The 15,205-nt window shown below is 38.2% G+C and overlaps 1 protein-coding gene across 1 annotated transcript; it reads right to left on the reverse strand.

The window, feature by feature from the left end:
• Positions 1–449: 449 nt before the first annotated feature.
• Positions 450–14,866, reverse strand: LOC106496393 (WD repeat and coiled-coil-containing protein-like). Its single transcript, XM_013957040.2, has 3 exons — positions 12,950–14,866; positions 4,392–4,512; positions 450–616 (listed from the first exon to the last, which is right to left on the reverse strand). The coding sequence occupies exons 1-3, from the start codon at positions 14,864–14,866 to the stop codon at positions 450–452; spliced, it is 2,205 nt and encodes a 734-aa protein (XP_013812494.2).
• Positions 14,867–15,205: the final 339 nt, after the last annotated feature.

The following is a 15,205-nucleotide window of genomic DNA, read 5'->3' on the forward strand; positions in this document are numbered from 1 at the left end:
AGAGAGAGCCTGGAAGGTTTTTTTTTTCTTCCTAGTTTTCCTTAATAAATATAAATGCATTTTAATCACATTTTCTTCAGCCTTTGTGTAGACCCTACACCTGTATTTGCTAGATGTATTGTGACTGCATAATTTTTAGCATAATATTGTTTCTCCAAGAACATCCTGACCACAATTAAAGTGCAGCCTAGTCTCAGCGCTCCAAACCACGGACAGCCATTAATAGCAACAGCGGCGATAAACATCAGTCTAGGTCGGACCCTTCAAAAGAAACCATACAGGCTCAGCCAAGCCTAGAATCTAGCTACTGTGTAACCGTGCCACAGATTCGACTGTTAAAATACCCTGAAAGTACTGAAGTCAGCTTTCTAGTCGTTCAGTTGCTGACACGGCAGAACATCTTTTGATTGTAGTAGACCAGAAGGTCATTAGCATTCTTTGCTCAGAAATTAAGTCACTCTGCTTGGTGGTCGCACCGAAGCGCTCTTTTGGTAGGAGTGACCTCCACAGACTTCCGAGCTGTCGGTTCCATCCCTTATGATTATCTCTTGCGTTGCTCGGAATATTAATGGCACAAAGCCGTCGTTGTCTGCGGTGAGCACAATCCAAGAAGAGCCTACGAAAAGTAAGCATGAAAAGGAAATGAGTGTACTGCTCTGGTTACATAAAATGTACAAACACATTTTAAAAAGTCATCCGGCACATGTGCAGAGCAGGCTTGCTTTTTGTGCGCTAAAGCCTTATTACCCTAATGACATTAAGGTCTGGCAATCCGCGCTAAACACACCTTTGCGTAAATGGAAAGGGAAACTAAATGAAAGGGCTTGAAAGGGCTTGAGGCATTTTGCCCCTTGCTTAAGTTCTGTTGAGTATCAAGGTGTAGTTTTGGAGTTAGTAAAGAAAATGACTGTGCTGTATTTGTTCTGGAGAGGAATAGGGTTATCCTCTCCTTCACTGTCAATCCAAGATTGTTCTGTATCTTTTCAAACTCATCTGACAAATGGAAAATAAGTTACACTTTGAAGATGATTTACAGAAGAAAAGAGATTGGGATGTTTTACTTCTCTTTGATAAATAAGTCACTAAAAGTCACTTGTTCTTGTTTGAAAAATTAGGAATGTTATGCTTTGTCTCTATGTTTGTTGAAACATTTTAGTGATATCAAAAATACATATTGTGAGTTTTCTTAGCATCACTTGAAGGGTTGATTTTTGGTCATCAACATTTATACAATTAAGTATACTCATATAATGCAGCTGATACTGTAAGATTTCTTGTCCTTTAATTATCTGTTGAATCTTTTCATAAAGAAGAGAGTGAATAAAATCTGAAGAACATTTTATCCTTTTTTCAGAAAAAAGAGGTAAAATTAAAAGGCAAAGCCATAAAAAACATTAAGATTCACTTTTCATACATTGCATAGAAGCAGAAATAAACCTGAAAACCCAGGTTGTTTTACTTTCCTTTGGAAATCAGCTTGAAAATGAAGCTGTATGTACTGGATATATATATTTTCTTGTGATTGAAGTATTTCCTGTTGGATTGGATATTGAAGTTATTATAGGAAAGAGTGAATTTTCTGTTTGTCTTTTGTACAACTTGACATTTTATGGAAAAAAAAATCTGTGGGAACAGATACACTTTGTGGGAGCCCTTGTATCACCGTTTTTCATACAGCGTGTGGTCCTGTCATTACTGAGCAGGGGGACATTACCTGGGATTATCTGAGGTACGGAAAGCCTTGCTGTGTTCTTTTGTTGTAATTTTTAATTTTGGGGGATGAGCTTGTGTTTTGAAAAGGAATGTGGAAAAGGGAAATGTAGATCCACAAAACATGCTTCATTTTTGTCAGTCATAACAAAACATTTTACTGGACAAAGTAAATCTCCGCTGCTTATACAATTAACAAAGCACTTATACAAGCTGCTACATGTTGTCATGTCACCATAAGAAGACTGACATTCTAAACCGTGACTCTTTAATCTTCTACCCTTAATACTTTCTTTCTAATTCTGGACAGACTTCAGATTCTGCAAACAATGGGCCTGAAAGTGGAAATTCTGCTGCCCAAATCAGTAGAATTACGTTATTGGTCAAATCAGTAAAGCATACTCTTTTGTCACACTTTTGGTACTTTTATTTCCCTCCATTGAAATGGGTGAAATTCTCTGTATAGTTGGGGACACTTGCTGTGAAGTGTATCCCACAGAATATTTCAACGGTGGAAAAATCTTGTGCAGAATGTGATACCCTTTTGCTGTGCACAATCGTTACAGATGGCCTGCGGAAAACAGCGACTTCTAACTGTGTGCTAATACTAGGGCTATATATGACAGGCTATGTTTAGCACAGGTAATGGTATTACAGTCCTGGACTTAAAGCACCCATGATCAGGCCAAGTTCATTGCTCATATAACTGATAATTTTTATAGCCTTGCCTTGGGTATGAATTTGGCCTATAGCTGTAGACTATTTTTTTCAATATATTCAAGTTGAAGTGTATATTCAAAGGAAAAAATGCTAACCATTGCAGTATAAGCACATTGTTCATTACGTCCCCTTTAATTATATAGCATTAGAGGATGGGAGTGATATTTTTAACCATTAAATTTAATATTCACGCCTTGTGGCAAAGGAAAGATTTGGGAATATAAACCTCTACTGGTCAGAACTGAATAAAGAACTACATAATTACCTCTGCCCTGAATCTGATGATTTTGCATAGTTTTAGCAGGATTCTTGAGTCAGTTCTTCCTTTTGCTGTCAACAAACAGACTCAAATTCGGAGCAGGCTGGCAGCACGTTCACCAGAGAGGGGGACAAGCTAGGGTGATTCTGAGACATTGTCTTCTTGGTACCTCTGAAGTCTAACGCACAAAACTGAAGGGTAGCATTCTGCTAACTACATAGTCACTTCGTAGGGCTGAAAATAGGCTTTCTCAGGCTCCTTCTTCACAGTGAATTCCAACCCCCTTTTTTTCCTTACGGGCATTTATGTTTCCAAAATCAAGAACTGGAAGTGCAGGCCAAAAATGGGATCCTCCTTGTCCCATAAAGCTGCGCTGCATTATTGCAGAAGTCTGCTGTGAATAGCTCAGGCCTCTATAGCAAATGCAGATTTTCTATATATGTCTCCATTCCACTGTACAGTCGAGAGAGATGTGCTGACAAAAATACAAAACCTATATATCCTTACCTTCTGGAACAGCTTACATAACCTACTATAAGCCAGGGGAAAACTGAAATGGCCCAACGTGTCTCAGTTCTGCTGAGCTGTGGTATCATAGATATAGCCCCTTGTCTTCATTCTTGTGGTCTCAGCAAGAGCAAAGACATAAGCAGAATAAGAATGGCAGAAGAAAGAATATGCATAAGATAATGCATATTTTCCCTCTCCTTTTCCCACTGTCCTTGTTGCCAGCACCAGTAATATCCCAGGCCTGGTTTCTCGTTCACCAATAAGCCTGTTATATAGCAATTTGCTATGTAACCATCATTACTTGGTAAATTATAGCTTAGATTATCACAGTCTTTTCATTTTGATTTTACCAAAAGTTGAATTCATTTCTCGTAAGACAGAGGGTACCAATTAAGCCAATGTGTCCCTCTGCCTGTCAGGGCTAAGACAAGGAGCAAGGCAATGAGGGATTTATGGACCTCTCAGTGTGGAAACTATGCAAGAAGATAATAATTAGAGCCAAAGAATGTGGACCATAAAATCATAATATGCTTAGACTGTGATGAGAAAAGCCATCAGAAGCCTTATAGAGAAATGGTTGAGAAATAACAGTCTGTATGTTTGCTGAGGAGCGAGCACATGCGAACAGACAGGGACAAGGTAGTTCAGAGACCAGCCTGGGGCTAGAATTTCCCTGGCTGCTTCCACTTTTACAAATAAATCAGTGGTGGGTGGTAGATATGTGAGGCTGGCAAATTAGAACATGGAGTTTTGTTGTTTATCTTAGATTAAACTAATCCCAAATGCTACATGACACATATATATCATTTTCTGAGGATGAATTTTTCTCCAGCCTACTCTTTGTTGTCAGGTGTGGGACGTGCTTGTAAAGATGGGCAAGGCAAAATGCCAAAAGGTCTCATAAGAAAGTATTTCTATTTCCAGATAGCACAGTGTGCTGATTATTTTCTCAGCCTTCCTCTGTAGAGGCATTTAACAGATTACTCTGGTAATAGGGAGTTCTGCAATTACTTAGCATTTAAGTGATTTCAAAAGATGCTGGGCTGTATTTCAGACAAAGAAAAACAAATACTTATCAAGAAAAGTTAGATATCTCCGTTTACTACAATAAAGAGTAATTACTCCACCACAAATGCCCCTTTCATGCTAAAAATCTCAGGTGAAACCAATACCAGAAATAAAAAGAACATACCATGCTTCATTTCAATAATGGGCAGGTCAAAAAGCTGCTGGACTAAACTCAGATGGATCTTGCCATCACAGAGGAGAACGGCTTTTCTTTCTTCAGCAGCTGCTCCATTTGAAAAACATTTCTTCGAATGCATATATGTAAAAGAAAAGATCTTGTTAAAGACTTGCCTATTTTGCCTCAGTTCTTTTAACCTTTCTTCCGCTCTTATTCCTTCCAGCTCTTTACTAATTTTGACTGTGAAGAGAGGCTGTGCAGAGAGGCTGTAAAGCTGCTCTAATAAGGTAGCTGGGGACTCATATGGATTTCTTTGAGAGAGAGGGAGTTGTGTGGACTTACTGCCCTGGGGGTTGCTCTGACATTAACAAAATCCCCCATTTGAATATAAAGGTGGCAAACTCATGCTTCATGAAGTTTAGCTGGCCTTGAGAATTAACACCTTTGAGATCCATCACCCTGGTGACTGCAAAGTGCGAAGACTACAAAATAGTTGTTATAAGAAATTGAGTTAATGTGGTTATGGAATGGTTATATATTTGCATTTGCAATTCGTTACCTGCTATCATTTGAAGGTCAGTTTTAGCATTACGACTTTTCCAGTGACTCAGTGCCACCATTAAATATATGTGAACTGGACATTTTCTTCTAAATCATCTTGCTGTGTTTTTGTGCTGTAAAATCCATTTTGTTCTTTCCTCCCCATACTTTCCACCTGTTTAGTTCCCATGTATTTTTTGCCTTTGACATCACTTATTTTTGCAGAATCTCCAGATTTCATGTATTTGTTAATTTAATTAACAGTCTGTTTATCCTGTTGCATAGACATTTCCATTTTGTACATTCAGAATGGATCCAAGTTAACATTTTAGAATGGGTGGAAAAGAAGTCATCTATCCCAAATCCCATTTTGGTCCTGCCCTGTCTGTGTCTGCTTCGCACCCCTGGATCTTTCTTGCTGCTGAAATTTCCGACTGAGTCAATTCACACTGCATCTTCTATTTCTGTGCTCAGTAATCTATTCTACAAGTTTATTAACCTTTGGCTAAATACATCTCTTAATCTCTTTTAACACTCATCTCTTAATTTCTAATTGGGCTGTCTTTTTGGCCCTGTCAGTCTCTCAGTGAACACGTGCTTTCTCGCTATGCAACATCCTTTCTAAACCAAATAATCACTTTTATTTTTTCTGTACATTGAATGTATGCTCTCACGAAACCCCCGGGATTCTGTAAGTCAGAACGTCTACCAACTGCTGTGAAAGTGTGTTTTCTCTACTCTGTTCTAAATTGGCTATGCAGATAAAGTCCCTAGCTGACTGTTATTTAATTACATATTATGATAGTTTGAAGATATAAGAACTACAAAAATAGTTCTCAGTTAAAAACCCCATCCAGCTTCAGAGTTTTTTTCATTGCTTTCCCTGTTCAAAACAGCCAGAAAATTTTTGCTGTGTAATAAATAGGGAAATATCTAAGGAATGCATCAGAGAAGTATCATTTTCTGAATCATAAATATATAGTAACTTTTTATTACAGCTTTTCAGAGCTTCTTAGTTACTTTTAGGTCTTTTCAAATTGTATAGTGCTATTCTACTGAACCTAAATACACTTAAAACTCGATGGGCTGAATTTTCAGCAATGGGCATGTGCTTTGCATTTACATTCCAAAGATGCTATTTGCCCGTACAGATATTGGTGCAATGTTTTTTGTTGCTGCTTATTAATAAATCTCACAACTGCTTCATTTTTCCTGGATTCAAGATGAAATACCAGGGTTTACCAAAATACCAAAATTCTACCTCTGTTAATGAATTATGAACAGTGGTGGACTGTAACTGAGACAGGCACGTTGCCTTGACTGGAGGGGTTCATTTTTTCATATAGACATGCTTCAACTGCTAAAAATCTGAAAAAAAAGCAGTCGAGCTGTGCCTCTGTTGATTTGAAATCAGTCGAATGGAAATATATATTAAGAATGTATGTTCCAGTATGTTTTCTACTTAGCCCTGCAAGTTATTATTGTAACTGCTATTAGAAGTAGGAGACATTTTTGTATTATTATACAAAACTACATGGTATCTCTCTTTTATCCTAACCTATGATTTTATAGGTTTTCAAGTACAGACCCCAGAGCTCCAGTCTCAGAGCTGTTTGTCTTTCATCACTTCTGAGCACTTATACCAAATTATTCTCTCTGTTTATAATGATAAAATTGGTCAGCTTTACCTTTTATTTTTGTGTGCTGGCAAATTCTGTCAGGTCAAGAATCTTTCTCTGTTTTAATCTTCTATTTAGCCTCTTCTTGTTTAATGTTTAGGTGATGATAACATGCCTTCTCTTTGAAGAATATATTCGCACAGATCTTATCATATATTAAGTGATTTAAACCCATGCCTTCTTGAGAGGTAGGTAATTGTTATTATTCCCTTTTTATAGATGATCAAACCATGACACAGGAGGATTAAGAGATTTACTCAAGGTCATGCAGGTAATTTGTGACAGAGTTAGAAATACAACTAAATCTCACCTTAGTACTTGCCATTTTCATATCTTGACCCAAAGACCATTTTCTAGTAAAATCTAACTTTAATCTAGCCCTTTCTAAAATATGTATCTCTGCTTTTGCTGTGTTGCTGTTTGTCTCCAATGGAAGCCAGAGGGCTTGCAATTCTGTTTCAAAGCCCTTAAAATTAGTTGTTTTATCCGAAAACGAAGTTTATCGGTGGACTAAGAACATACTCGCAGAAGAAACAAATATATTTCCACATGCTTGAGTGGATATTTTCAGATCAAGTTTCTTTAGCCAACTTCCTGTAGTATGTCGGGTCCAGCTCCCCCTCAGCAAAGAGCCAACAGAAACAAACCATCAATTCAAGAACTGTTTTCCTCCATCTGTGTCAGCCTGCCCCCTGAGCGGATTTTATAGCCTGTAAAGGGTCTCCTGGGCGGCAGCCCGCCAATCACAGTGTCGCCAAGCCATCTTTCAAAACTCGTGTTTTGGAAAACAGATATATATGGGAAGAAAATCATTTGCGAAAGCAGAAGAGGTTCCTGGATTAGCTGCCATACACCATATGTGTGTGCAATAAATCAACGTGTATTTTATCTCTGTTTTGAACCCCACTGAGCAGTCAGCTGGTTCTACCTCTTGACCCTTTTCCCCTATTAATCTTGTATTTCCTAATGCGCTGCCCACCCTTGCCTGGATGCCAAGATCATCTTCATGAACTTAAATTTAATGACCGGTGAAACTGTGAGGTAAATCAGAATATGCTACCAATCAAAAATGCTCTTACTAACCCTGGATCAGTGATTCCCTGCAGTCTGAGTGTATCTTCTTGTACACGGATGACTAGAATTGTAAAACATATTCCAGATGAGGCCTCACTGCTGTGCTGCCTTTCGCACTGGATATACCTCACTGATGTATCTGAAGACTGCCCTGCTTCTTTTGATAACTGTATCACGTTTCTGAGTCATAGTTGTCCTGTAGTCACTTAACACGTGCAAGTCTTTGTCTTCCTCAGTTGTTTCCAGCTAATGAATATCCAGTATAGAACAGAAATTCTTGCTATAAATCCTGGAATATATGACTGTGCACTTCATATTAGTTCATTTAAATCCATTTTTATTGTTCTAGATGTTAAGGTCATCGAATTGCATGTGTGATATGCTATCCTCCATTGAAAATATTACTGACTTTGTGTCATAAGCAGATTTTATTAGTGTATCTCATCAGATCATTAATGAAACTTTTGGATTACCCTGAAGATCTTTCATGGGAAAATCCACGAGTAAATTTCCTCCATTTCCTTTTATTTTAGCATAACCATTTACTATCTTTCCTTTAGCTAACTCCTTAACCATCCTATATTTCTTCTATTAATCCCTATTCTCTGCAGTTGAATAAATAATCTCCCCTGTGGCACCATTCCAGGTGTTGTACTGAGTTACAGGTATTTTAAATATTCTTCACATCCTTTGTGTGAATAACTATTCTTTTATGAAGGAAAGATACCAGGTTAGTCTGTCACATCTATGCATTGTAAGATGAATAGGTCTGTATTGCCTACGTCTTTATTTTCATTTTCTTAAACCCTTGATTTCAGCTCTTTGAATTGTGCCCCAGTGGTAATTTCAGCTTTGATACCCATTAGTCAGCCTGCTTTTGCCTTGCCCCCATATTCGTTATATGTGAGGAGAGAAAACTGGTAAATTATACAGACGTGGGGGGATCTGGCCAAGAAGACAATGAGAAAACAGTTAGGTGGTTGCAGGAAGAGCGCTGAAGAGGAATGAGAACTATAATTTTTCATGTTCAAAGCACTGTGCGTTCTTGAGCCTTGTGCAGCATTGCCACGGGTGGTAGTATTTGGGTTTGGCAGAAGCGGTCCTTTCCTGTCATGAGGCCTATTGCTGCTACGATTCCTGTTTGATTTTTGATGGATCCCGATTTTATTGTGGTGGAGGTCTTACTAACTTTGCACGCCCTTATTTGAGACATTCCGATTGCAAACCTAACTGACCCATAGGAGAAGCATAAACCTGTAAAATAGTTTAAGGTGGAAGAGTTTGTATGTGCTCAGAGGTGATTAAATCCCAGTGCGGTTTGCTTTTATAGCTCGCAGAAGGACACCAGCACTTCAGATGATGTGATGCTAGGATTTCTCTACTCCTGGATACCCATTCAGATGGGTGCAACTAAAGTTTCAGATGCCCTCTAATGTGAGACGTTTTCTTTGCCCCCATGCTTGTGCTTCTATTACCTTTATGTTTGGGATGTTTTATTTTAACTCCAACCTTTACGTCCTTTGCAAGGTATGAAATCTTGGATTCATCTTAAACTTTACATGTTCCATTTCTCTCGCGTTGGTGTATCTGACAACCAAAAAACATCTGGTCCCGTGGAAGATATCGCAAGTCCCCTGCGAACCCTGCTTGTCTGCTGTTGCTCAGTTTTAGAACATGGTCAGAATTTATCCTGAATGGATCCTGCAACCTTTGCTCAAAATCTTAAGCCCGCATTAATCACATCTTGTCTCGACTACTGCAGTTCTTTCTTTTATGGTCATCCTAAATCTCTTCCGTCTAAACTTCAGGATGCCTGACTAGTTTCTTACTCCAGGGAGCAGTCGTATCATCCTCCTCTTCCATCATTTTCATGGCTTCCTTTCTGTTGCTCCACCTGAGTCAAAACTGCCCTTTGGATTTCAAAAAGGTTCATGGACTTATTACAGCTAATCGTTACAGCTTGGTTTCTCCTTATCTCCTTGCTCATTTTACGCTGCCACCCTTAATGCACCCCCCACCCTTCTTTATCTCTATCCATGTATTTGTATTAAAAAACTTTATTGCCATGTTTTGATCCTTTCTATTCTTCTCCCACCTCTGTATAAAAGATTGTTTATTTTATAGCTGACCTTGGCAATAAAGTTTCCCGTGGTAAATTGTACGAAGATGCTGTAAAAATACAAATTGACTTGCATACAATTATTGGTGAGTGTTAAGAAAAGGAAATCATGATGACTAATTGCTGAAAATGTATTTATTTCCTGTTGAATTATGCAACATATGCTCTCAATGATACAGACTTCTGACATCATATGGCTTGTGAGCAAAATGCAGGAATTTTAAGATACTCTTCGAATTAAGATGAATCTTGTTCCTCCTAAAGAGGTTTGCCTAAATGCCATTAATTTCAAATCTAGATTGGCTTTATTTCCACTGTAATTAGCTTTTGAATGAGGCTTGTTTAAATATTCTGCAGCTGTTTCTTTTCTGGGGGAAAACAATGATAAAAGTATCTTTCTGCAAAATGAAACAGAAACAAATCTGTGACAGATTTTCATCTTTCTTTTTTCTTGTTAAATAATATCTTCTTATTGCGTCTGTCTGTCTGCCCTCCCACACTATCCTGAATCACAAGTCTGTATGCGATGAAAGAGCAATAATATTTGCTTTTCAGGGTTGAATGATCAAGTCACCTCTGGTGGCTGAATGCTATTACACAAGTGATAGTGCAGTGACATTTTCAAAGCGTGAGTGATCATGTTTTTCTTTTACGGCTGCGGGATGCAAAGAATATAAATTCTGATAGTACTGCATGGACATGACTTCAGAGAAGCTATAGGTAGGTTAGAACTAGCAGAATAAACAAAGGTTTTGAAGAATATTTAGTAAATAGACATTATGAATTATTAAGTCATTTACCTTCTGTTTTATATTATGGTTTTCTAAGCAGAACTGGAAATTTTATGTATGTAAATAATGTTTCCGCACAGCAAAGTTCATAATCGACCATTAATTATTGCTACGCTTTTAGCTCTAATGGCTTAAACTTTCCTTTTATGTTTTTAATGCGCAGATATGGTTATGCAGCATGGATCATTTTTATATTTTATAGTACAAGAGATTTCTCAATCAGGATTGAGCCTCTGCTGTGCTGGGGATTATACAAACACTTAAGAAGACGTGCACTTGGCACAAAAAGCTGACAGCTAATGGCCATATTATTGACTGGACTGCAGCGTTCCTAAAGTTTAGGATGTTTTCCACAGGCTGATATTTATATCGTAAGGCAATAAAGCTATTTCCTGACTTTTTGCACTGTGAACGCAGAGCCTGGCTGGAACCCACAGCCCAGCTGGTTTCTGAGCTCACAGAGTGCTAATCAGCTCCTGAAGGAGGAACAAGGTTCAGATGTCTGAATCCAAACTAATCAAAACAGCTATTTTATGAGCAAATTATTAGCTGCCTATGAAGCAAATATTTCCCTGTCTGGAGGCCTTTTTGTCATCAGTCTATTTATCATTATTTTTTGGCATCCAGCTGTGATCCTGTTAGGTTTCAGAAGCAGGGTTGAACTACGCAAGGCGTTTGATGCGAGACTTCCACAGAAGAGCTGCATGTGCCTGAAAGACGTTAAGTGGCACTTTTTCTGCGTCATTATAATGTGGTGCCAGAGTTGCTCTCTGCTGGCTCAATGTGAAACCGACCTGTTTAGATAAATAAGAGACTTCCTTTCCAAATGTAGTTAGTCTGGCAATATTTTATAAGCACTAAATTTTCTTTGTTTCCGAAGAGGAAAACAGGAAAATTAATTCTTACTGCTTGTGCAAGCAAACATGTGCACAGTGACTTTCAGATCTTAGATTAATGTTAGGTGTCACAGTCAGAACTACTCTTTGGAAAGGTTAATCCAATAGAATCCAACAGATAGGGCTCCTTGCTAAATAAATAAGTGAATTTACGTTAAGAAATCAGAATTAATTTGAATCTGCTGTAGAGCACAAGAGTTTATTTTTTGGCAAATAAAATCCTAAATTATTTAAAATGGACATGTTTGCTTTTTTCAGCAGAATTTGTATAATATATTCAAGTTAAATTATTGACTAATTCAGATCAAAAGCTTTGCTTTCATCCAGAGTGCCTAACATACTAAAATCTGCTAAAATGCCAAGTAAACAATTGCTAAAAAGTAATGAATATATTTGAATTTAGTCACAATTCCCTTAATGAATGTTTTAAGAGTGGTGCTTAGATGCGTATATATGGATCCCTTTAAAATAAAAGGAAGTCATTATTGTATATCTGTGAATCAAATTTTATTGAGACATACATACTTCAGCATCATCACTGTAATAACTCCATTAATTTGACATAATGGTGCTTAAAGTGCAATAGACAAGAATACATTTATAATTGGCACCTACGTCCTGAAAGGGACCTCAGCTTCAGCAGCAGCATGACCAAAAATATTATCATTATAATATTAGTGTTACTGCTAGCATCACTTAAGAGTGATAAATAATTGCCCAGCCTGTATTCTTTAGTCAGTTGAAATTCTTACTGATGTCAGCAGGACTTTTGCCAAAATAAGGATGAGATAGGAACATGATGATTTGACATTCACCTATTTATTTAATGAAATAATTACATTTTGACATTTTTTTCAGAAAATTTGAAGTAGTAATACTTTTTTTACAGATTGATTATGTCCAGTTGTGTGAAGACTGGCAAAAGAAATAAGCCAAATTCATATCACTCCCATTTGAATTTTCTGTAGGTTGAGATTCAGTACTTTGATTCAGCCTTCATGAGATCCCAGCTACCTCCAAACTTTGGATTTGAGCTTGAGTTTGAATTTATCGGGTTGCTGATGAGGATGGTTACTGTACCACCCAGCTCAGGCTCATCTCTATACTGAACTAATATATAAACCTTTTGTACATTAATGACCGTTTGGCTCTGTTCTCTTCTTTGATAGATACACACAGAGTCAGCAAGTATCCAAGACAGTTGTGCACAATCAAAGAAAGAAGAACAGACCCAGATCTTCCATATGAAGTATCCTGTAAGTTACCCACATAGTCCTTAGTTATTGTTTCAATGACAAATTATAATACCTTTTTAAATTAAGCTTGATGTCAGACTCAGATTACATTTCTAATTGGTTAATAAGAATTAAACTGCATCCTCTTGATTTAAAAATAAATAAATAAAAGATTTTTTTTTAAATTGCAGTGCCCTATCGTAATATTTCTAAGTTGATGAAAAAGTTACCTGGTAAGTGATGTAAACAACAGGCGGTTCCTCTGAACATGGGTAGGCTAAAGATATCCTCTTCCCATTTTTAGTGAAGTTTGTTAGTTCAGAAAGACTCAGTTGTAATTCACTGAAGCTCCCACAAAGTCTCTCTAGATTCCTAGAGATGTGACTCATTCCTCTTTCATTTGGCAAGTTGTTATTTTTAGGAGAACTTGATGTTTCTTGGATCACATTGAACTGCGCTTTAGGAGAAGTTGGTCTGTTGGAAAGCCTGGTAGGTGTTCTGAAACCAAGAAGAGCCACTGAACGATTGATGATAGGTTCAGCATCCAAGGCAACTGAGGGGTCACCTGGGAACCTTTTTTCATCCTGGTCACTCACACTTGATGAAGAGCTCTGTTCATAACTAGGGCTCTTTACTTCTTCTATGAGTCTTCTCCTGCCACTAGGAGATTGAATAACCGTGCTCTGTGGCACTAGCAGCTCCCTGCTTTGAGCTTGGTCTTCTGTGGCAATATTTTGAAAGAACTTTCTTTTTCCAGGTATATTCACAGAGGATTCAAAGTTATAAAACATATTCTGGTTAGTCTCAGGCAGTGCTGAAGAATCTTCTTCAAACATCAATTCTTTGATCATTAAACGCATTACATACCTGTCTGAACTCGAAGATGGAATGAGACAAGGCTCAGGGAACTTTTGTTTTCCAATCAGAATCAATAGGAGTTTTTCAGTCAAAAAGCATAAGCCCTTTGGTCTTTCATTTTTTTCCAGCTGGATTTGTTGAATATGGGGCATGCAAGAAGAGGTTACTGAATACACCAAAACAATATTAGAAGTATTAGAGGCTACTGCCACAATCTGAGCTCTAAGGTCAAAAGCTATTATATCAGGAACCAGAATACCTGGGATAGTGCCTTTTCTGGTGGTGGTTACCTTCCTCTCAAAAGTCACCAAGATCAGGTAAGAAGAATCCTGACCATTTATTGATGCGTAGTCTTTGCGTTTCAGAGTAATCAGAGGCCCAGGATCAGACCTCCGATGGTTTGCAAGAATATTGGTTAAAGCCACAGGACCCGATGAAGAAGATGCTACTGAATCCACAGTGACTGATCTATCTGAATCTGTAGACTTTCTTCGAAGGTCCGTGGAGTATTCCTCGTCACCAAGCGCCAGAGTAGACTGTGAGAGTAAAGAGCCAGTTTCAGTACCAGATGGCACGTCAAATGTAATGCCTGCATTCAAACCACAGATCTTATCTAAAGGAAGCTCAGTAGCTACAGCAATTTGGAAATCCTGTGTGGCTTCTATAGCACAGATATAACCTCCCACATCAAATATTGGGCAAAAGGAGCAGGCATTTAGAGTTTTCTGAGTATTATCCCATATATAGGAATGAAGGGCACTGCCTATAGCAACTACTAAACGGTTACCATTCTTAGTCCAGCAAGCACAGTGGATAAGCCCACTGCTTTTGATATCTGCTTTCACCCTGGTATTGTCAGAACGAACAGTATGCAGGACTGAAGCATCTCTTTTTGTAAGCACAGCCAGGACCTCCTTCTTTGGATGCCACACACAGCCCTGGGAAAGCAGTGGAAAGGGCTCACCAATTTCACAAGTCTGAGAAATCAAGGGTTTGTTCTTCTCTGCAGTGCTGTAGCCCAGCTGCCAAATGCTAACATGCTTTTTATGCTGAACAGCAAGCAAAGCTGGGATGTCTGTAGAGCAGCATGGGCCCCAGTAAAGCCCATGCACATGTTCAAATTGACCAACAACACTTGAGTCTCCAAACTTTAGTTCTCCATTATGATAGTACAGATCAGTCAGTACCACTTGCTTCCCATCTGTCCAGGCAATTCCATGCATGGGGTGGATGGCCTGATATAAAGCGTTAAGGCCAGTTCTCAGCAGTTTCGCCTTTCCCAGCTCCATCTTTTTAAGCTTTCTGTCTACTGGTGATTATTCCAAAGTAGAGAATCCATGGAATTCATTTGCAGATCATGATGAGGAAAATAATGTCTTTGACTGCCTTCCCTTCCTTCCCAGAATCAAACTGTTTTTTCTGCTACTAGTCCAAGAGTCTGTATTGTGAACTCCCTCTCAGTAAGCCTGCAGCTGCTCTTCTAAGTATAAATCCATGTGAAAGCTGCTTTTACTATGTCTTCCCTGGGAGGAGTTATCATCTTCATGTGATGGCTAACAAGGTTTAGCTAATTACTGTGCATTTTCGTAGAAGTCTATTTTTATCTCTTCACTGCTGGGAGTATATTT

This window comes from Apteryx mantelli, chromosome 3 (assembly GCF_036417845.1).
Source record: "Apteryx mantelli isolate bAptMan1 chromosome 3, bAptMan1.hap1, whole genome shotgun sequence".
NCBI lineage: Eukaryota > Metazoa > Chordata > Aves > Apterygiformes > Apterygidae > Apteryx > Apteryx mantelli.

Coding starts and splice junctions, on each gene's coding strand:
- LOC106496393 (XM_013957040.2), bottom strand. CDS start 14,866: ATGGAGCTGGGAAAGGCGAAACTGCTGAGAACTGGCCTTAACGCTTTA. Junction 4,513..12,949: donor TTGTTTACATCACTTACCAG/GTAACTTTTTCA, acceptor ATGCATTCGAAG/AAATGTTTTTCAAATGGAGC. Junction 617..4,391: donor CATTATTGAAATGAAGCATG/GTATGTTCTTTT, acceptor TACTTTTCGTAG/GCTCTTCTTGGATTGTGCTC.